The sequence below is a fragment of the Tachyglossus aculeatus genome, chromosome 2 (genome assembly GCF_015852505.1).
Source record: "Tachyglossus aculeatus isolate mTacAcu1 chromosome 2, mTacAcu1.pri, whole genome shotgun sequence".
Lineage (NCBI taxonomy): Eukaryota > Metazoa > Chordata > Mammalia > Monotremata > Tachyglossidae > Tachyglossus > Tachyglossus aculeatus.
In genome coordinates this window covers 146243596-146266725 of record NC_052067.1, presented here as the reverse complement: position 1 = coordinate 146266725, position 23130 = coordinate 146243596, and the positions used below count along the sequence as shown (strand labels likewise).

General features: G+C 44.4%; 1 protein-coding gene across 1 annotated transcript in view; it reads left to right on the top strand.

The window, feature by feature from the left end:
• Positions 1-23130, top strand: part of SYT10 (synaptotagmin 10) — a 116038-nt gene that overhangs the window by 47001 nt on the left and 45907 nt on the right. The window contains 1 exon segment of the mRNA XM_038740257.1: positions 18147-18714. Within this exon segment, the coding sequence (XP_038596185.1) occupies positions 18147-18714 (568 nt within the window).

The following is a 23130-nucleotide window of genomic DNA, read 5'->3' as shown; positions in this document are numbered from 1 at the left end:
TTTCCCAGGTGCTTCAAGCAGTGTTCAGCACAAAGTAAGCACTCAATGAATATGATTGATTGAGGGACTGAGAAGTCATCCAGATGAAAACCATCCAGGAGGTGGAAGGAAATATAGATTAAATAGATGTGTTGCCAGGGCTGGAGATATCGATTTGGAAGTCATCGACTTGACAAAGTTGAAACTAATTAAATGGGTGACTTCCCCGAAAAAGGGTGAGTAGATCAGATGATGCAGAAGAGGCAGTGAAGTACAAAGCAGCACAGCATAGTGGATAGAGCACGGGCCTGGGAATCACAAGGTCATGGGTTCTAATCCTGGCTCCACCATGGAGACTATGAGCCCTACATGGGACAGGGACTGGGTCCAACTCGCTTTGCTTGCATCCACCCCAGCGCTTAGTAAAGTGCTTGGCACATAGTAAACTCTTAAGTACCATCATCATTATTATTATTAAGTATGGACTGAAGTGGACAGAAACTGGAGGCAGAGAGGTCTGCAAGGAGGCTGATGCAGTAACTAAAGTGGGATAAGAAAAGTCCATAAGATTAGAAGCAGCGTGGCTCAGTGGAAAGAGCACGGGCTTGGGAGTCAGAGATCATGGGTTCAAATCCCAGCTCCGCCGCTTATCAGCTGTGTGACTTTGGGCAAATCACTTAACTTCTCTGTTCCTCATTTACCTCATCTGTAAAATGGGGATTAAGACTGTGAGCCAGAAATGGGACAACCTGATCACCTTGTATCCTCCCCAGCACTTAGAACAGTGCTTTTCACATAGTAAGTGCTTAACAAATACCAAAATTATTATTATTATTAACGTGGTAGCAGTTTGAGTGGTGAGGACAGGGTGGGATTTATCAAAGTTGTGAAGGCTGAACCGAAAGGATTTGGTAATAGACTGAATTTGTGGTTTGAATGGGTTCTCATTCAATTCTCTACTGCCGATGTCAATTTTCTGCTCGTTCCGATCATTTTAGTCTCGCATTTCCTCCTGTCTTTAAGACATCTCTACTTGGTTCTCCCTCTGACACCTCAAACCTAACATGTCCAAAACAGAACTCCTTATTTTTCCCACCCAAAGCTTGTCCTCCCCATGACTTTTCCATCATTGTAGACAGCACATATTCAATCTGTCACCAAATCCTGTAGATTTAACATCACTGAATTCTGACCTTTCCTCTCCATCAGCCTCCTTGCCGACCTCCCTGTCTCCTGTCTCTCCCTAGTCCAGTCCACGCTTCAGTCCAGTGCCCAGATCAGTTTTCTAGAAAACAGTTCAGTCCATATTTCCCCGCCCCTCAAGGACCTCTGCTGGTTGTCCATCCATCTCCATATCAAATGGAAACTCCTTATCATCAGCTTTAAAGTATTCCATCACCTTGCCCTCTCCGACCTTACCTTGCTGCTTTCTTATTACAACCTAGCCTGCACACTTTGCTCCTCTAATGGCAACCTACTCACTGTACTTTGATTTCACTTACCTCACCACTAACGTCTCCTCCACATCCTGCCTCAGGCCTGGAATGCCCTCCTTCATATCCAACAACCATTTACTCTCTGCACTTTCAAAGCCTTATTAAAAGAACATCTCCTCCAAGAGTCCCTCCCTGACTAAACCCTTATTTCCTCACCTCCCACTCCCTTCTGCACTGTCCTGGTACTTGAATTTGCTCCCTTATTCACCCCTCTCGCAGCCCCATATTCATTCAATCGTATTTATTGAGGGCTTACTATGTGCAGAGCACTGTACTAAGTGCTTGGGAAGTACAAGTTGGCAACATATAGATATGGTCCCTACCCAACCACGGGCTCACAGTCTAGCAGGGGGAGACAGACAATAAAACAAAACATGTGAACAGGTGTCAAGTCGTCAGAACAAATAGAATTAAAGCTAAATGCACATCATAAAAAAATTAATAGAATAGTAAATATGTACAAGTAAAATAGAGTCATAAATCTGTACAAACATATATACAGGTGCTGTGGGGGGGGGAAGGAGGTAGGGTGGGGGGGAGGAGGAGAGGACATAGCACTTAGGTGCCTATGCATAATTTATTTATTCATAATTTATTTATTTCTAGACTGTAAGCTCACTGTGGGCAGGGAACATGTCCACCAACTCTGTTATATCATACTCTCCCAAACTCTTAGTACAGTGCTCTTCATTCATTCATTCAATCGTATTTATTGAGCACTTACTGTGTGCAGAACACTGTACTAAGCACTTGGGAAGTAAAAGTTGGCAACATATAGAGACGGTCCCTACTCAACAACGGGCTCACAGTCTAGAAGGGGGAGACAGACAACAAAACAAAACATATTAACAAAATGAAAGAAATAGAATGGTAAATATGTACAAGTAAAATAGACTAATAAATCTGTACAAACATATATACAGGTGCTGTGGGGAGGGGAAGGAGGTAGGGTGGGGGGTGGGGAGGGGGAGAGGAAGTAGGGGGCTCAGTCTGGGAAGGCCTCCTGGAGTAGGTGAGCTCTCAGTAAGGCTTTGAAGGGAGGAAGAGAGCTAGCTTGGCAGATGTGCGGAGGGAGGGCATTCCAGGCCAGGGGGAGGATGAGTGCTCACTTCACAGAATGAGTGCTCAATAAATAGAATTGATCAATTGATTTTCTACAAAACTGTTCATTCCATGTTTCACCTTTCCTCAAGAAACTCCTGGGGTTGCCCATCCACCTCTGCATCAAACAGAAACTCCTTACGAACGGCTTTAAAACCCTCAGTCACCTTTCCCTCTCCTACATCACCTCAGTACTCTCCAGCTACCACCCAGCCCACATATTTTATTCCTCTAATGCCAACCCACTCACTGTACCTCGAACTCATCTGTCTTGCTACTGGCCCTTCACCCACTTCCTGACTTGGGCCTGGAATTCCCTGCCGTTTCATAACAGACCATTACTCCTCCCATCTTCAAAGCCTTATTAAAATCACATCTCCTCCATGAGGACTTCCACAACTAATAATAATAATGGCATTTGTTAAGCACTTACCACGTGCAAAGCACCATTCTAAGCGCTGGGGAGCTTACAAGGTGATCAGGTTGTCCCACGGGGGGCTCACAGTCTTAATCCCCATTTTACAGATGAGGTAACTGAGGCACAGAGAAGCTAAGTGACTTGCCCAAGGTCACACAGCTGACAATTGGCGGAGCTGGGATTTGAACCCATGATCTCTGACTCCAAAGCCCATGCTCTTTCCTTTGAGCCACACTGCTTCAGTACTCATTCCCCCTACTCCCTCTTCCTTCTGAATCACTTTTGCACTTAGATTTGTATCCTTTATTCACCCAACCCTCAGCCTCACAGCATTTATGTACCTATCCATAATTCATTTTAAAGTCCGTGTCCCTCTCTAGAGTGCAAGCTTGTTGTGGGCAGGGAACATGTCTACTAATTCTGTTTTATTGTACTCTGCTTAGTAAAATGTGCTTAGTAAAGTGCTCTTCACAGTCAGCACAATAAATACAAATGATTTATTTTGAATTTTTTTGTTCCTATTGTCTATAATAGTATCTTCATCTTCCTGCCTCCCCTGTTAGATTGTAAACTCCTTGAAGTTAGGGACCATGTTATCTTCCTTTATTGTAATAATAATAATAATAATAATGACTTTGGTACTTGTTAAATGCTTGCAATGTGCCAAGCATTGTTCCAAGTGCTGGGGTTTATCAGGTAGGACATAGTCCTTGTCCTATATGGGGCTCACAGTCTAAGTAGGAGGGGGTATGATTAATCCCCATTTTACAGATGAGGAAAATGAGGCAGAGAAGTAAATAGACTTGCCCAAGGTCACACAGCAGACAGATTAAAACCCAGGTCCTCTGATTTCCAGGCCCGTGCTCTTTCCCACTAGACCACTTTGCTTCTCTGCATGTTGCTCTCAAGTGCCAGTAAACTGTATGCTCTCCAGTGCCTAGTAACAGTGCTCTTTACACAATAGGTGCAATTAATTACATAGTGCATGCTGAACACTGTAGTACTAGTAGGGTTTACAGTAATAGTAAAAGCTACATGGCGTATTGAATAGAGCACAGGCCTGGGAATCAGAAGGTCAAGGGGTCTTATCCTGGCTCCACCCCTTGTCTGCCGCGTGACCTTGGGCAAGTCACCTCACTTCCCTGGGCCTCAGTTCCCTCATCTGGAAAATGGGGATTGAGACTGCGAGCCCTCCAGTGGCTGCCTGTCAACCTATGAATCAAGCAAAAACTCCTCACTCTCGGCTTCAAGGCTGTCCATCCCCTCACCCCCTCACCCCCTCCTGCCTCACCTCCCTTCCCTCCTCCTACAGCCCAGCCCGCACCCTCCGCTCCTCTGCCACCACTAACCTCCTCACTGTACCTCATTCTCACCTGTACCACAGTCGAACCCCGGCCCACATCCATCCCCGGCCTGGAATTCCCTCCCTCCGCACATCTGCCAAGCTAGCTCTCTTCCTCCCTTCAAAGCCCTCCTGAGAGCTCACCTCCTCCAGGAGGCCTTCCCAGACTGAGCCCCCTTTTTCCTCTCTTCCTCCCCATGCCCCCCCACCCTACCTCCTTCCCCTCCCCACAACACTTGTATATATTTGTACGGATTTATTACTCTATTTTACTTGTACATATTTACTATTCTATTTACTTTGTTAATGATGTGCATCTAGCTTTATTTGTTCTGAAGACTTGACACCTGTCCACATGTTTTGTTGTCTGTCTAGACGGTGAGCCCATTGTTGGGTAGGGACTGTATATGTTGTCGACTTGTACTTACCAAGCGCTTAGTACAGTGCTCTGCACACAGTAAGCACCCAATAAATATGATTGAATGAAAGAATGACAGGGACTGTGTCCAATCCAATTTGCTTGCATCCACCCCAGCACTTAGTTCAGTGACTGGCACATAGTAAGTGCTTAACAAATACCATTATTATTACTATTATATATTGAGCATCCACCTGGTGCAGTGCTCTGTCATGTGTGGGAAGTTCAGAACAATGAAGTGACACATTTCCTGCCCAAAAGGAGCTTTCACTTTTTCAGATGAGTACAATAGAATTAAAAGACACAGTCTCTGCTTTCAAGGAACTTACAATATAATAGGTCTTGATTATGACCCTTCATGATTCATTCACTCATTCAATCGTATTTATTGAGAGCTTACTGTGTGCAGTGCATTGTACTAAGAGCTGGGGAAGTATAGTTCGGTGACAAATAGAGACAGGCCCTACCCAACAATGGGCTCACAGTCTAGCAGGGGGAGACAGACAACAAAACAAAACGACAGGTGTCAATACCACAGGGAAGCTGTGTGGCTCAGTGGAAAGAGCACGGGCTTTGGAGTCAGAGGCCGTGGGTTCAAATCCCGGCCTTGCCACTTGTCAGCTGTGTGACTTTGGGCAAGTCACTTCACTGCTCTGGGCCTCAGTTCCCTCATCTGTAAAATGGGGATGAAGACTGTGAGCCCCTCATGGGACAACCTGATTACCTTGTATCTACTCCAGCGCTTAGAACAGTGCTTTGCACATAGTAAGTGCTTAACAGATACCAACATTATTATTATTATTATTATGAGAATAAATAGAATTATAGCTATATACACATCATTAATACAATAGAGTAATAAATATGTACAGGTATACTCAAGTGCTGTGGGGAGGGGAAGGTGGTAGGGCAGAGGGAGGGGGGGCGATGGGGAGGTGAGGAGTAAGAGAGGAAAAAGAGGGGCTCAGTCTGGGAAGGCCTCCTGGAGGAGGTGAGCTCTCAGTAAGGTTTTGAAAGGAGGAGGAAAGCTAGTTTGGTGGATGTGTGGAGGGAGGGTTTTCCAGGCCAGAGGTAGGACGTGGGCTAGGGGTCAATGGCAAGACAGGTGAGAACGAGGCCCAGTGAGGAGGTTAGCGGCAGAGGAGCAGGGGGTGCGGGCTGGGCTAGAGAAGGAGAGAAGGGAGGTGAGGTAAGAGGGGGTGAGGTGATGGAGAGCTATGAAGCCAAGAGTGAGGAGCTTTTGCTTGATTTGAAGGTTGATGAGCAACCACTGGAGATTTTTGAGGAGGGGAATGACATGCCCAGAGCGTTTCTGTACAAAGATAATCCAAGCAGCAGAGTGAAGTATAGACTGAAGCAGGGAGAGACAGGAGGATGGGAGATCAGAGAGGAGGCTGATGCAGTCATCCAGTCAGGTTAGGATGAGAGATTGAACCAGCAAGGTAGAGGTTTAGATGGAGAGGAAAGGGCGGATATTGGTGATGTTGTGGAGGTGAGACCAGCAGATTTTGGTGATGGATTGGATGTTTGGGGTGAACAAGAGAGCAGAGTCCAGGATGACACCAAGGTTGCAGGTCTGTGAGACAGGAAGGAAGGTAGTGTCTTAAAAAAGACAAAGTGGCTCAGTGGAAAGAGCCCGGGCTTTGGAGTTGGAGGTCATGGGTTCAAATCCCAGCTCTGCCACTTGTCAGCTGTGTGACTTTGGGCAAGTCACTTCACTTCTCTGTGCCTCAGTTACCTCATCTGTAAAATGGGGATTAAGACTGTGAGCCCCCCGTGGGACAACCTGATCACCTTATAATCTCCCCAGCTCTTAGAAAAGTGCTTTGCACATAATAAGCGCTTAATAAATGCCATCATTATTATTATTATTAGTGCCATCCACAGTGACATTAAAGTCAGGGAGAGGGCAGGGTTTGGGAGGGAAGGTAAGTAGCTCAGTCTTGGACATGCTGAGTTTTAGATGGTGAGCAGACATCCAGATGGAGATGTCCTGAAGGCAGGAGGACATACGAGCCTGGAGGGATGGAGAGAGAACAGGGGTGGAGATGTAGATTTGGGTGTCATCAGCGTAGAGATGATAGTTGAAGCCGTGGGAGCGAATGAGTTCACCAAGGGAATGAGTACAGATGGAGAACAGAAGGGGACCAAGAACTGATCAATGATCAATCGGAGCTTGATTGTGGACAGGGAATGTGTCTACCAATGATGCTATATTGTACTCTCCCAAGTGCTTAGTTTAGTATGATAATAATTCTGGTATTTGTCAAGCACCATGTGCCAGGTATTAAACACTGGGGTGGATACAAGGAAATTGGTCTAGACACAGTCTCTGTTCCACATGGGGTTCACAGTCTTAATCCCCATTTTGCTGATGAGATAACTGAGGCATATAGAAGTGAAGTGATTTGTCCAAGGCCACACAGCAGAGAAGTGACAGAGCCGGGATTAGAAGTCATGACATTCTGACTCCCAGCCTATACTCTAACCACTGTGACATGCTGCTTCCCATGTATTCCTAAATATTCCTTAGTATGCCCCTCTAGTGCCTTTAGATCTCTCCTCATTTAAGGATCGTTATGATGGTAGCCAGAAGGATGGCCACCACAGACTCTAGTTTGGAAGCTCTTTGTTGGCAGGGATCCTGTCTACCAATTCTATTGTACTGTATTACCTCACGTGCTCCTCTTGACTGTGAGCTCGTTTTGGGCAGGGAATTTGTCTGTTGTATTGTTATATTGTACTTTCCCAAGCACTTATTAGAGGGCTTATCACACAGTAAGGGCTCAAGAAATGCAACTAAGTAGTTAGTACAGCGCTCCGCATAGAGTAAACACCCCATAGTGTTGATTGATTATGGTAGGCCAACCTTAATTCTCTAAATTAGAAGCAAGTCCAGGAAGAGTGTTCTGGGTTTAATTCCTGAAGATGCTAGGACACACAGCTACATATGTCTGTTTGTCCCCCACAAGTTGCTGAGACTACAAGTCCCAGAAGCCCATGTGGCAAAGTTACTGGTGAGTAGATGCCACCCCCATTTCTGATCTGAGCCCTCTTTGGAAGTTATGACCCAGGGATGCTCTAATTAGGTCAGAGTTTACTGGTTCACACAAGGTTCTTTGTCCCAGGATCATATTGTCTTTTTTCAAGAACAGCAGGACATCTCTGCTACATTCAGCATTGGTTCCCTGTGGCCAGTTTTGCCATTCTATGCTTTATGTGTATTTGATCAGTTTTTTTTCCCCATTCTGATATTTAGGATTTGGGGGCAAGGGGGCATTGTGTTTGTTTTTTTGTTCTTAAGCCCATTACCTCGCACTTTTCCCTCTTAGGCCATGTATCAAATTTATCAAGATCATTTCTGTTTTATTCCTATCATGTGAAAGGAGTTAGCATCCCCAAATTTCATTATGACTCCAAATTTAATGAAAATAAGCTCAATTCCTTCAAACCGGACATTGATAAAAAAAAAATCAATCAGTTTGTTGAAAATTACTATGTATTGGAAAAGACATAAAATAATAACACAAAAAATATAGTGAAACCAAACCAAGTAACATGGTGAGTTATAATGCCACTGGCATAATACAAATTGGGCTAGACCATTATAGAATTAACCAAATCCTAGGATAAACAGAGCCCACTGTTGGGTAGGGACTGTCTCTATATGTTGCCAATTTGTACTTCCCAAGCGCTTAGTACAGTGCTCTGCACATAGTAAGGGCTCAATAAATACGATTGATGATGATGATTGTCAAGGGTTTAAATTTTGTTCTGTATCTTCAATAATCAAGTTTTTCAAGTCCTTTGTAGCAAGTGTCAGTTTATTATTACGGAGTCATATCATCCTGTGCACTTTTTTTCAATTTTAAACAACTTCTAACGCTAGAGTTCAACAAAAGCTGCCCTACCCAAGCAAGCAAATCTTCTGGTATTATCTTCATTTATTCAATCATATTTATTGAGCACTTACTGTGTGCAGAGCACTGTATTAAGCACTTGGAAAGTATAGTTCAGCAACAATCTTCACTGGGTACCAATTTATTAACTTTTCCTCATCACTCTGTTTTTTTTCTAAGCATGAAATTCCCATTGATTTCCCAAATTCTCACTTTGGCTATTAATTAACTCCCTGTGAGCAAGGTAGGAAGCGAAACTATTAAATAAATAACTAAGAATCCTAATAGCCTCGTCACTTAAAACTGCCTTGTCTTCCCCATTTGACACATGAGGGAATCAAGGCCGAGAGAGAGCACGGCTAAGTGCCTAGATGTCTTAGTACTAGTAACTTGACAAAAGTTAATGTCATTGAGTCACTAAAGCCCCTAACATTTGGACGTCATCAAGATGGTAACTACCAATATCTCTCTGAAGACTTAATGGAGGAAAAGAAAAGGGTGGGATAAGGACAAGAGGATGAATCTGGAGTTAAAGAGTATTCCCTAGGGGCCTAAAGTATCCTGACTGAGTTGGAATGGAGAAGAAATGGGGAAAGGAGCAAAGAGTAGAACAAGGGCAGGAGGCTTATATGTTCTTCCAGGAAGGAAGGAAATTCCTGACTATATTTAAAGGGCATTGGGGAGTGGGAAGAAAGGGAACAGAGGAAATGACTAGTGACATTACTGCATCGGCCTCCTCACTCAGCCCCTGTCTCTCCCCCCTCTAGTCCATATTTCACTCTGATGCCTGGATCATTTTCCTAAAAAAATGTTCATTTCACATCTCCCCACTCCTCGAGAACCTCGAGCGGTTGCCTATCAACTTCCACATTGAACAGAAACTCCTTACCTTAGACTTTTAAACACTCAATCAGCTTTCCCCCTCCTACCTTACCTCACCACTTTCCTACAATTACCCAGTTCTGCATATTTTTGCTCCTCTAACATCAACTTACTCACTGTACCCCGATCATATACCTCTCTCACCGCTGGCCCCTAGCCCACATCCTCCTTCTGACCTGGAACTCCCTCCCTCATTGTATGACAGACCACACTCTCCCCACCTTCAAAGACTTATTAAAAGTCCACCTCCTCCAAGAGGCCTTCCCTGACTAAGCCCTCTTTTCCCCTACTCTATCTCCCTTCTGTGCCACCTAAGCATTTGGATCTCTAGCACTTAGGCACTTGATATCCACCCCACCCTCAGCCCCACAGCACTTATATACATAACCATAAATTATTAATTTATATCAGTGTCTCTGTAGGCTCTTTGTAGGCAGGGAACCTACCACCTTTGTTGTATTGTACTCTCCCAAGTGTTTAGTACAGCTCTGCACACAGTAAGTGCTCCATAAATACCACTGATTAACTGATTGATCAATCTCTCTGCCAAACCCTAGCTCACATCTTGCCTCTGACCTGGAACGCATTCCCTCTTCATATCTGACAGAGGATCACTCTCTCCACCTTAGAAGTCATATTAAAAACACATCTTCTTCCGGAGGCCCTCCCTGACTAACCACTCATTTCTCCTTCTCCAACTCCCTTCTATGTTGCCCATGCACTTGGATTTATACCCTTTATTCACCCCTCCCTCAGCCCCACAGCATTTATAATAATAATGATGGTATTAGTTAAATGCTTACAATGTGCCAAGCACTGTTCTAAGCGCTGGGGGTGGGGGGGTACAGTTAATCAGATTGTCCCACGTGGGGCTCACAGTCTTAATCCCCATTTTACAGATGAGGTAACTGAGGCACAGAGAAGTGACTTGCCCAAAGTCATACAACTGACAAGCGGCAGAGCCCATATCTGTAATTTATTTACATTAAAGTCTTTCTCCCCCTCTAGACTGTAAACTCACTTACTGTGTGGACAGAGCCCTGTACTAAGCACTTGGAAGAGTTCATACAATAATAATGATGGCATTTGTTAAGCACTTACTATGTGCAAAGCACTGTTCTAAGCACTGGGGAGGTTACAAGGTGATCAGGTTGTCCCACCAGGGGCTCACAGTTTTAATCCCCATTTTACAGATGAGGTAACTGAGGCACAGAGAAGTTAAGTGCCTTTCCCAAAGTCACACAGCTGACAGTTGGCGGACCCAGGATTTGAACTCATGACCTCTGACTCCAAAGCCCGTGCTCTTTCCACTGAGCCACACTGCTTCATAGATATATTCCCTACCCTCAACAAGCACAACATCTATCAGTCAGCACTATTATGAAGAACTCACATACAGCCTATCCTTGGAACACTTTCACATTCATGCAGTGATAATTCTACTATGACTAATTTTGATATTTGTTCAGTACTTACTGTGTGAAAAACACTGAATCAAGCACTGGGGGAGATATAAAACTATCAGATCAGATATAATTCCTGTCCCACATAGCCTTCACTGTCTTCACTTTCCTCTACCATCCCGCCCAGACATTCCTCTCCTCCTCACTGTAACACAATCTCATCTATTCCACCACTTACCCCTCACCCCCATCTTCTCTTGGGCTGAGAACTTCCTCCTCTCTGCCCACCTTCAAAACCCTCCTAAAATCACACCCTTTTTCCTAAACCCTCATTTCCCTCACCTGCCCCTCCCAAAGCATTCTAATTGGTACCCTTTAAGCAATCATCCTAATTACCTCAGTGCTTATCTACATATTCTTATTCTCTCCTAGCTATAATTTATTTTAATGCCTGTCTCCCCCTCTAGAATGTAAGCTCCCTATGGGTTAGGTATTGTACCTAAAGTTAGAGAAGCAGTGTGGCATAGCGGAAAGGACAAGGGCTTGGGAGTCGAAGGTCATGGGTTCTATTTACAGCTCTGCCACTGATCAGCTGTGTGACTTTGGGCAAGTCACTTGACTTCTCTGTGCTTCAGTTACCTCATCTGCAAAATGGGGATTAAGACTGTGAGCCCCACGTGGAACAACCTCATTACCTTGTCTTCCCCAGCACTTAGAACAGTGCTGCTCTGCACACAGTAAGCACTCAATAAATATGATTGAATGAATGCTTGGCACCTAGTAATAATAATAATGGCATTTATTAAGCACTTACTATGTGCAAAGCACTGTTCTAAGTGCTGGGGAGGTTACAAGGTGATCAGGTTGTCACGGGGGGCTCACAGTCTTCATCTCCATTTTATAGATATGGTAACTGAGGCACAGAGAAGTTAAGTGACTTGCCCAAAGTCACACAGCTGACATGTGGCAGAGCCAGTATTTGAACCCCTGGCCTCTGACTCCAAAGCCCGGGCTCTTTCCACTGAGCCACGCTGCTCAGTCTGAGCCACTTAAGTTAGTAAGCACTTAACAAATGCCATTATTATCATTTTTACCAGCCAACTCCATTATACTGCACCCCCCCCAGATGTTTAGTATAGCACTCTGCACTCTGAAAATGCTCAACACATTTCACTGATCTATTGATTTCCTATTCAATTCAGTTTAAATAGGCCTGAATGAAAGGACAAAGTTCAGGTGAAACAACATACAAGGTCCTAGCCAGTTGCCTTTGAAGATTTAATGAGCTACTAGCAGAATAAACAGCATGAACATACTTTACTGCTTAGCATCTAGTTTTTCCAAGACACTTCTACATTTCCAATTAGGCAAATCAATCAATCAATCAGTGGCATTTATTGAGCACTTACAGTATGCTGGGTTTATTTCCCATTTTTCTCTATACAGTTGGCAGCTGTTTCAAAGAGGTTGCACTTTTATTGGTGGTTGAAGTGAATTTCGTTCATTCAATTGTATTTATTGAGCACTTACTGTGTGCAGAACACTGTACTAAGCGCTTGGGAAGTACAAATCAGCAACACATAGAGTCCCTACCCAACAACGGGCTCACAGTCTAGAAAGTGAATCAAATATATTTTGGTTCATGTAGGCACTTTTGGAATATATCATTTTGTTTGTGGCTTTGTTAGGAACAGTTTCCCATGAAGTGGCACTGCTTAGAAATTCTCCCTTGCCTTCTCATTTGCGAGAAGAGAAATAGAAATTTGCAAGAGGAAGGTAGAAGAAAATTGATTTTTTACAGGTCACGGCCACAGGTGATAGGGAGATGACTGTGGAGAAGAAGCATGTTTGTTATAGCCCAGACTAATTTCTCAGACCCAGAAGAAGAAGCAGCATGGCTCAGTGGAAAGAGCAAGGGCTTTGTAGTCAGAGGTCATGGGTTCAAATCCCGGCACTGCCAATTGTCAGCTGTGTGACTTTGGGCAAGTCACTTAACTTCTCTGTGCCTCAGTGACCTCATTTGTAAAATGGGGATTAAGAATGTGAGCCACGCATGGGACAACCTGATCACCTTGTAACCTCCCCAGCGCTTAGGACAGTGCTTTACACATAGTAAGCACTTAATAAATGTCATTATTATTATTATTAGTAGTAGTAGTAGAAGGGACAGCAATCATCAAAAATTGCGAAGCAGCATAGCCTAGTGGATAAACCCTAGGCCTAAGTGCCAGAGGACCTAGGTTCTAATCCCAGTTCCACCACTTTGCCTGCTGTGAGACCTTGGGCAAGTCATTTAAATTCTATGTACCTCAATTTCCACAACTGTAAAATGGGAATACCTGTTCTCCCTCCTACTGGACTGTGAACCCCATGTGGGACAGCCCTTTATCTCACCTGATTTACTTGTATCTACTCCAGTGCTTAGAATAGTGTTTGTCACATAGTAAGTGCTTAACAAATACCATTAAAAAAAATCAAAGAAAGGATCCTCATGCCAGTCCAACACCAAAATAATACGATCGCACTGAGAGGGGAGATAGTGCAGTCCAAAGGGAATAAGCGAGGACTGGGAACCAAGAGACCTAGATTCTAGATCCAATTCTAACTCTATCGTAATAATAATAATAATAATAATAATAATGGTATTTGTTTAGTGCTTACTCTGTGCCAGGCACTTACTAAGTGCTGGAGTGGTTACAAGCAAATCAGGTTGGACATAGTCCCTGTCCCACACAGGACTCATAGCCTTAGTCCCCACTGAGTCCCCGTTAGTCCCCATGGAGAAGCAGCGTGACTCAGTGGAAAGAGCACGGGCTTTGGAGTCAGGGGTCATGGGTTCAAATCCTGGCTCCACCAACTGTCAGCTGGGTGACTTTGGGCAAGTCACTTCACCTCTCTCTGCCTCAGTTACCTCGTCTGAAAAATGGGGATTTAAACTGTAAGCCCCCCGTGGGACAACCTGATCACCGTGTAACCTCCCCAGTGCTTAGAACAGTGCTTTGCACCTAGTAAGCACTTACCAAATACCATCATTATTATTATTATTTTAAAGATGAGGTAACTGAGGAACAGAGAAGTTAAGTGAGTTACCCAAGGTCACACAGCAGACAAGTGGCAGAGCCAGCATTGGTACCCAGGACCCTCTGACTCCCAAGCTCATGCTCTATCCATTACACCATGAGCATACAGTGTGACCTTGGGAAATATCCTTGATTTCTCCCAGCCTCTTATTTCTCATCTTTAAGATGGTGATAAGGACTACATCCAATCTCCAAACCTTGTATATTCTAGGTTAGAGAGTAAGGGCACAGTGTTTTGCAGGTCTGTCCAAGCCAGACCACCATCCTGACACACCATCCCCATCACTATATCTACACTACCACCACCATCATCTCCATCTCCAGCCCTGATCTCAGATCTCCCTCTCTGCAGTCTCACATTTCCTTCTGCCTTCAAGACCTCTCTACTTGGATGTTCTCCCATCTAAACATGTCTAAAACAGAACTCCATACATAACTTCCCACCCAAACCCTGTCCTCCCGCTGACTTTCCTATCACTGTACACAGCATCACCATCCTTCCTGTCTCACAAGCCTGTAACCTTGGCATTATCCTTTACTCCTCTCTCATTCAACCTACATGGGTTCCTGTAGACTCCACCTTCACATCACTAGAATCTGCCCCTTCCTCCCCTTGCAAACTGCTACATTAATCCAAGCACTTATCTTTGATTATTATATCAGCCTCCTTGCTGACCTCCCTGCCTCCTGTCTCTCCTCACTCCAGTCCATACTTCACCCTGGGTCCATTCCTACAAAAATGTTCAGACCATGTTTCCCCCCTCATTAAAAAACTCCACATCAAACAAAAATTCCTTACCATTAGTCAATCACCTTGCCCCCTTCTACCTCACCTCACTACTTCCCTACTACAACCTTACTCTCACACTTCAATCTCTGTTGTTCACCTTCTCACTGTACCTCAATCTTGTCTATCTCACTACCAACCTCTCGCCCACATCCTGCCTCTGGCCTGGAATACCCTCCCTCCTCATATCCAACAGACAATTGCTCTCGCCCCTTCAAAGCCTTATTGAAGGCACATCTCCTTCAAGCGCTTAAGCGCTAAGTACAGTGCTCTGCACATAGTAAGCGCTCAATAAATATGATTGATTGATTCAAGAGAATTCCCTAATTAAACCTTCTTCTCCTCTTCTCCCTTCCCTTCTATATCACCCTGACTTGCTCCCTTTATTCATCCCCCCACCACAGCCTGACAGCACCCATGTACATATCTGCCATTTCTTTACTTATTTATATTTATATCTGTCTCCCCTTCTAGACTGTAAGCTCACTGTACGTAGGGAGTGTATCTGTTATATTGTACTCTCTCATCTGATTAATAGAGTGCTTTGCACACAGTAAGCACTAAATAGGATTGAGTGAATAAACACTAATAATAATAATTATGGTTTTGTTAAGCACTATGTCCCTGCCACTGTGCTAAGCACTGAGATAGATACAAAGTAATCAGGTTGGACACAGTCCACGTCCCACATGGGGCTCACAGTCACAATCCCCATTTTAAAGATAAGATAATTGAGGCACAGAGAAGTGAAGTGGCTTGCTCAAGGTCATACAACAGACAAGTGGCAGAGCCAGGACTAAAACAGGATTATAAACTCATCCACTTGATTGTAAAATCCTTGAGGACAAAGGTATAGTGTCTACAAAGTCCATCATACTTTTCCAAATGTTTAATCCAGGGCTCTGCACATAGTACGTGCTCAAAACGTACTATTGGTTATTTGATTTCTTCTGTCCTCCTTGCTGTTGGTTTCCAAATGGTAGCTCTCCACATAGCAGGTGTTTGGATATCCTGCTTCACTGGTTCTCTTCACATGTCCCAGCCAGCATAACAGTGTTGAGGTAAGCAAAGCTTCGGTGCCAGGAAACTGATTCAATACCAGAATTTCGTAGCTTGTGATCCTGTCTCGCTACATGCCCTGGCAAGTCTCCCAAGCCTCCACTCTATCCACGACATAATGCTGCTTCTCCACCAGGGTCATTGGGAATATTCTGGGAAGGGACTGGCTTCTCCCTTTGGAAATGGAACTGAGCTCTCCTGGGAGCAAAATGCAGGAAAGTGACTCCATTGGAAATGGCAGTTAACTGGGACGCAGCTCCTCTCCCTGAGATTTACCCTGAAGTGGTAGGGAATAATAATAATAATGGCATTCATTAAGCACTTACTATGTGCAAAGCACTATTCTAAGTGCTGGGGAGGTTACAAGGTGATCAGGTTGTCCCACGGGGGGCTCACAGTCTTAATCCTCATTTTACAGATGAGGTAACTGAGGCACAGAGAAGATAAGTGACTTGCCCAAAGTCACACAGCTGACAATTGTCGGAGCCAGGATTTGAACCCATGATCTCTGACTCCAAAGCCCATGCTCTTTTCACTGAGCCACGCTGCTCCTCCAATGTCTCTATATGTTGCAGACTTGTACTTCCCAAGCGCTTAGTAAAGTGCTCTGCACACAGTAAGCGCTCAATAAATATTATTGAATGAATGGAGGAATGCATTTCTCTCTACCCATGACACTCCCAGAGTCAAAAAAGGAAGTCAGTGGGAGTTAATTTGACTCTTAGCTTATTCTGTGGATGATATTCATCCAAACCCCTTTTCTCAGTTTTTTCCTCCAGCAGCACTCTAAGACTCTAAGAGAAGCAGTGTGGCTCAGTGGAAAGAGCACAGGCTTTGGAGTCAGAGGTCATGGGTTCAAATCCCAGCTCCGCTAATTGTCAGCTGTGTGACTTTCGGCAAGTCACTTCACTTCTCTATGCCTCAGTTACCTCATCTGTAAAAATGGGATTAAGACTGTGAGCCCCATGTGGGACAACCTGATCACCTTGTAACCTCCCCAACGTCTAGAACAGTGCGTTTCACATAGTAAGTACTTAATATATGCCATTATTATTATTATAATGTGACACATGTACTAACCACAAGGCCTGGTGAGGAGATCTCCAGCTTGACCCCACTGAATTATATTTCAGCACTTGGTACAGTGTTCTGTACACAGTAATTGCTCACTAAATGCTACTGATGGATTGAATGGATTTATTATTCAACCATATATATTGAGCACTTACTCTGTGCACAGCACTGTACTAAGTGCTTGGGAAGTACAAGTCGGCAACATATAGAGATGGTCCCTACCCTACAACGGACTCAATTACCTTGCACCCCTTGTGTGTTTTTTGTTTTGTGGTATTTGTTAAGTGCTTCCTATGTGCCAGGCACTGTACTAAGCCCTGGGGTGATTACAAGCAAATTTAATTGGACACAGTCCCTATCCCACATGGGGCTCACAGTCAACGGGAGGGGGGTCAAAAGCAATTGAATCCCCACTTAACAGATGAGGAAAACTGAGGCACAAAGATTTCAGTGACTTGCCCAAGGTCACACAGCAGGCGAGTGGAGGAGCCAGGATTAGCAACCAGATCCACTGACTCCCAGGTTGTTGCTTTATCCATGAGGCCTCACCGTACCTCGTTCTCGCCTGTCCTGCCATTGACCCCCGGCCCACATCATCCCCCTGGCCTGGAATGCCCTCCCTCTGCCCATCCGCCAAGCTAGCTCTCTTCCTCCCTTCAAGGCCCTGCTGAGAGCTCACCTCCTCCAGGAGGCCTTCCCAGACTGAGCCCCTTCCTTCCTCTCCCCCTCATCCCCCTCTCCATCCCCCCATCTTACCTCCTTCCCTTCCCCACAGCACCTGTATATATGTATATATGTTTGTACATATTTATTACTCTATTTATTTATTTATGTATTTTACTTGTATATATCTATTCTATATATTTTATTTTGTTAGTATGTTTGGTTTTGTTCTCTGTCTCCCCCTTTTAGACTGTGAGCCCAATGTTGGGTAGGGACTGTCTCTACATGTTGCCAATTTGTACTTCCCAAGCACTTAGTACAGTGCTCTGCACATATTAAGTGCTCAATAAATACGATTGATGATGATGATGAGGCCACGTTAGATTTACTGGAATTATTTAGCATATGTATGGGCACATTCTACATAAACCATACAATCCTCTTATTCTATCTTGCATATATAATCCTAATTTCTAAGTCTTGTTTTATTTTTTGTTGTTGGGGTGTGTGTGTGTGTGTGTGTGTGTGTATTTGTTTGTATACAGGCACAATTCCTTCAGAAGGCATCTGCCGAGACAAATGCAAGTATCCAGTGTTGATTTCAGCATGGGAACAGAACCAGTGTTACAGAGAGGCGAGACGACCACCAGCATTGGGAGAATCAAACCAGAGCTCTACAAACAAAAATCAGTCGACTCTGAAGGAAACAGGAAAGAAGACATCAAAACTTGCGGGAAACTCAACTTTACTCTCCAATACGACTACGAAAATGAACTCCTTGTGGTTAACATTGTCAAAGCCTTAGATCTCCCCGCTAAAGACTTCACAGGGACATCAGATCCCTATGTGAAGATATATCTTCTTCCAGACAGAAAAAAGAAGTTTCAGACTCGTGTGCACAGAAAGACCCTAAACCCTCTCTTTGAAGAAACCTTTCAGTTTCCTGTACCCTACGATCAATTAAGCAACAGAAAACTGCATTTCAGTATATATGATTTTGACAGATTTTCTAGACATGACATGATTGGGGAAGTTATTCTTGATAACTTTTTTGAAGTCTCCGATCTCTCCAGGGAAGCCTCAGTGTGGAAAGATATCCACTGTGCCACCACAGTAAGTAATGATGGTACCCCAATATCTGTGTTGCCATTTTATATTCTTTTATTCCAACTTAGAGACCAGTTCCCTGCCCATGCGAACTATCAATTTAGTCTCTTAAGTCCTTCTGCATTTGACTTATTTTGTTTGGGAACTCACAAAATAACTGAAATACTGATTTTCTAAAGGTACTTTCCGTGTCAAATCATAAGGCTAAGATGATCCTCCCTTGCATCAAGACTGGCCTTGGGAGTTGCAAGCTTTTGAGACTTAGGGATGTTTATCCTGGAGGCTAAGAAATCTCGGGAAAAGGTTTCTCACCAGTATCAGGTTTCCCACTTTCCTTTTCCCTGTTTGTGGGAAAAGTCGATCTCCAAGACCTCAGTTTATTCAGAAGCACTAAGGTAAATTGCCCAGTTCCGAGTCAACACTCCCAAATAACCCTATTTCTTGGCCTGTCAAAGTGGCTGCAGAGTCCTTGGGCTGGGCTCCTTACAAGTCCAGAGAACGTGACCTAGTGAAAAGAGCCTGGGCCTGCGAGTCAAAGGACCTGAGTTCAAATCCAGGTTTGGCTACCTGCCTGCTGTGTGATCTTGGGCAAGTCACATAACTTCCCTGTGCCTCGATTTCCTCATCCATAAAAGAGGGATTAAAGGCCTGCTCTCCCTCCCTCATTGACTGGAAATTCCATGTGGGAAGGAGACTGTATCTGACCTGATTATCTTGTATTTACTTTAGTGCTTAGGACATATAAAGGCTTAATAAGCATCATGATTATTATACTTATTCATTCAATCATATTTATTGAGCACTTACTGTGTGCAGAGCACTGTATTAAGTGCTTGGAAAGTACAATTGAGCAATAAAGAGAGACAATCCCTGCCCAGTGTTCACAGGCTCCCCCTCCCAGTACTGGCTTCCAACTTTTCAGCCCAAGACATCCCTTTCTCCTTGCTTTACCTCTTCTTCCCAGGAGAAGGGAGGGATCCTTCTCTCCCAGCTGCTAATCACTGACATAGAAGCCACTGTATTTCTCCTCCTTCCCCTCCGAACAGATCCTGAATTCCAATATCATTCTCTGCTTGTCTCCCTTTCACCACACACCCAGAGACTCTAAATTTATGAGCAAAGACTGTCTTCAATTAATACCTTCTTTGTATATAATAATAATGATGATGATATTTGTTAAAGCACTTACTATGTTCTAAGCTCTGGGAGGCTGGGGGGATACAAGGTGATCAGGTTGTCCCACGTGGGGCTCACAGTCTTCATCCCCATTTTACAGATGAGGTAACTGAGGCACAGAGAAGTGAAGTGACTTGCCCAAAGTCACACAGCTGACAAGTGGCGGGGCCGAGATTAGAACCCATGACCGCTGAATCCCAAGCCCATGCTCTTTCCACTGAACCACGCCGTTTCTCCCGCTGTTGGGTAGGGACTGTCTCTATGTGTTGCCGACTTGTACTTCCCAAGCGCTTAGTACAGTGCTCTGCACACAGTAAGCGCTCAATAAATACTATTGATTGATTGATTGATTGAGTATATCTAATGTATTTACTTAAATCAATGTCTGTCTCTCCTTCTAGACTGTAAACTGGTTGTGGGCAGGGAACATGTCTACCACCTCTGTTAATTTGTATAGAGAAGCAGCGTGGCTTAGTGGAAAGAGACCGGGCTTGGGAGTCAGAGGTCATGGGTTCTAATCCTGCCTCTGTCACTTGTCAACTGTGTGACTTTGGGCAAGTCACTTCACTTCTCTGTGCCTCAGTTGCCTCATCTGTAAAATGGGGATGAAGCCTGTGAACCCCATGTGGGACCACCTAATTACCTTGCATATACCCCAGAGCTTAGAACAGGGCTTGGCATATAGTAAATGCTTAACAAATGCCATCATTATTATGTGAAGCAGCGTGGCTTAGTATGAAGCAGCGTAGCTTAATGGAAAGAGCCCAGGCTTGGGTGTCAGAGGACGTGGGTTCTAATTCCGGCTCCGCCAGTTGTTTGCTGTGTGACCTTGGGCAAGTCACTTAACTTCTCTGTGCCTCAGTTGCTTCATCTGTTAAATAGGGATTAAAAGTGTAAGCCCCTCGTGGGACAACCTGATTACTCTGTATCTACCCCAGTGCTTAGAACAGCGCTTAGTACATAGTAAATGCTTAACAAATACCATCATTATTATTAATAGTACTCTCCAAAGTGTTTAGTATAGTGCTCTGCACATGGTAAGTGCTCAGTAAATACAGATAATTGATACTCCTTAGCTCCTAGCTCTGTTTATATGCGCAGTAGGTACTCAGTAGCAGAGAAGCAATTTGGGCTAATGAGAAGCAGCGTGACTCAGTGGAAAGAGCCCGGGCTTTGGAGTCAGAGGTCATGGATTCAAATCCTGACTCCCCTGTCAGCTGTGGGACTTTGGGCAAGTCACTTCACTTCTCTGTGCCTCAGTTACCTCATCTGTAAAATAGGGATGAAGACTGTGAGCCCCCCATGGGACAATCTCATCACCTTGTAACCTCCCCTGTCCTTAGAACAGTGTTTTGCACATAGTAAGTGCTTAACAAAATGCCATTATTATTAATGGAAAGACAACATTACCAAGATTCAGGAACCGTGAGTTCTCTTTACTCATTTATTCAGTCATATTTATTGAGCACTTACTGTGTGCAGACCACTGTTCTAAGCACTTGAGAGAGTACAATATAACAGTTAACAGACCCATTCCCTGCCCACAAGGAGCTTAGTTCCAGCACCACCACTTGCCTGTTGTGGAAAGTTGGCAAGTCAGTTAATCTGTGCCTCAGTTTCTTCATCTGTAAAATGGGGATGAAATACCTGTTCTCTCACCCCCTTAGACTGTGAGCACCCCTCGAGGGATTGGATCTGTGTCCAATCTGATTATTTTATATCTACCCCACCATTTAGCACACTCCTTAGCCAATAGCAAGCACTTAAATGTCATTGTTATTTGGTATAGTAATAATGTCAATGACAATTATAAAAACAATAATAATCACCATCCAAAATGGCTGGGCCCAAGTACCTGGGCACTCTCTATAGGGAGCTCCCAGACAAAAGTCCTCATTTGGCTACAGAGAGGGGTAGGAATTCTTCCTCCAAGTCTCCTCCTTCTAGACTGTGAGCCCGTTGTTGGGTAGGGACTGTCTCTCTATGTTACCGACTTACACTTCCCAAGTACTTAATACAGTGCCCTGCACACAGTAAGCGCACATGAGAAGCAGCGTGGCTCAGTAGAAAGAGCCTGGGCTTTGGATTCAGAGGTCATGGGTTCAAATCCCGGCTCCCCCACTTGTCAGCTGTGTGACTTCACTTCTCTGGGCCTCAGTTACCTCATCTGTAAAATGAGAATTAAGACTGTGAGCCCCTGTGGGACAACCTGATCACCTTGTAACCTCCCCAGCACTTAGAACAGTGCTTTGCACATAGTAAGCACTTAATAAAGTGCTTAATACTTAATAATAGTACTTAATAAAGTGCTTACCCCCTCCTACCTCACCTCCCTTCTCTCCTTCTACTGCCCAGCCCGCACCCTCCGCTCCTCCACCACTAATCTCCTCACTGTACCTCGCTCTCGCCTGTCCCGCCATCGACCCCCGGCCCACGTCATCCCCCGGGCCTGGAATGCCCTCCCTCTGCCCATCCGCCGCGGTAGCTCTCTTCCTCCCTTCAAGGCCCTGCTGAGAGCTCACCTCCTCCAGGAGGCCTTCCCAGACTGAGCCCCTTCTTTCCTCTCCCCCTCGTCCCCCTCTCCATCCCCCCGTCTTACCTCCTTCCCTTCCCCACAGCACCTGTATATATGTATATATGGTTGTACATATTTATTACTCTATTTATTTATTTATTTATTTATTTTACTTGGACATTTCTATCCTACTTATTTTATTTTGTTGGTATGTTTGGTTCTGTTCTCTGTCTCCCCCTTTTAGACTGTGAGCCCACTGTTGGGTAGGGACTGTCTCTATGTGATGCCAATTTGTACTTCCCAAGCGCTTAGTACAGTGCTCTGCACATAGTAAGCGCTCAATAAATACGATTGATTGATTGATTGATAAATGCCATCATCATCATCATCAATAAATACGACTGAATGAATGAATGAATCTAGGAAGATGGAAAGCAGCATGGCTTAGTGGATAGAGCAAGGGCCTGGGAATCAGAAGGTCATGGGTTCTAATCCCAGCTCTGCCATTTGTCTGCTGTGTGGCTTTGGGCCAATCACTTCAGTTCTCTGAACCTCAGTTACCTCCACTATAAAACGGAGATTTTACTTGTACATATCTATTCTATTTATTTTATTTTGTTAGTATGTTTGGTTTTGTTCTCTGTCTCCCCCTTTTAGACTGTGAGCCCACTGCTGGGTAGGGACTGTCTCTATATGTTACCAACTAGTACTTCCCAAGTGCTTAGTACAGT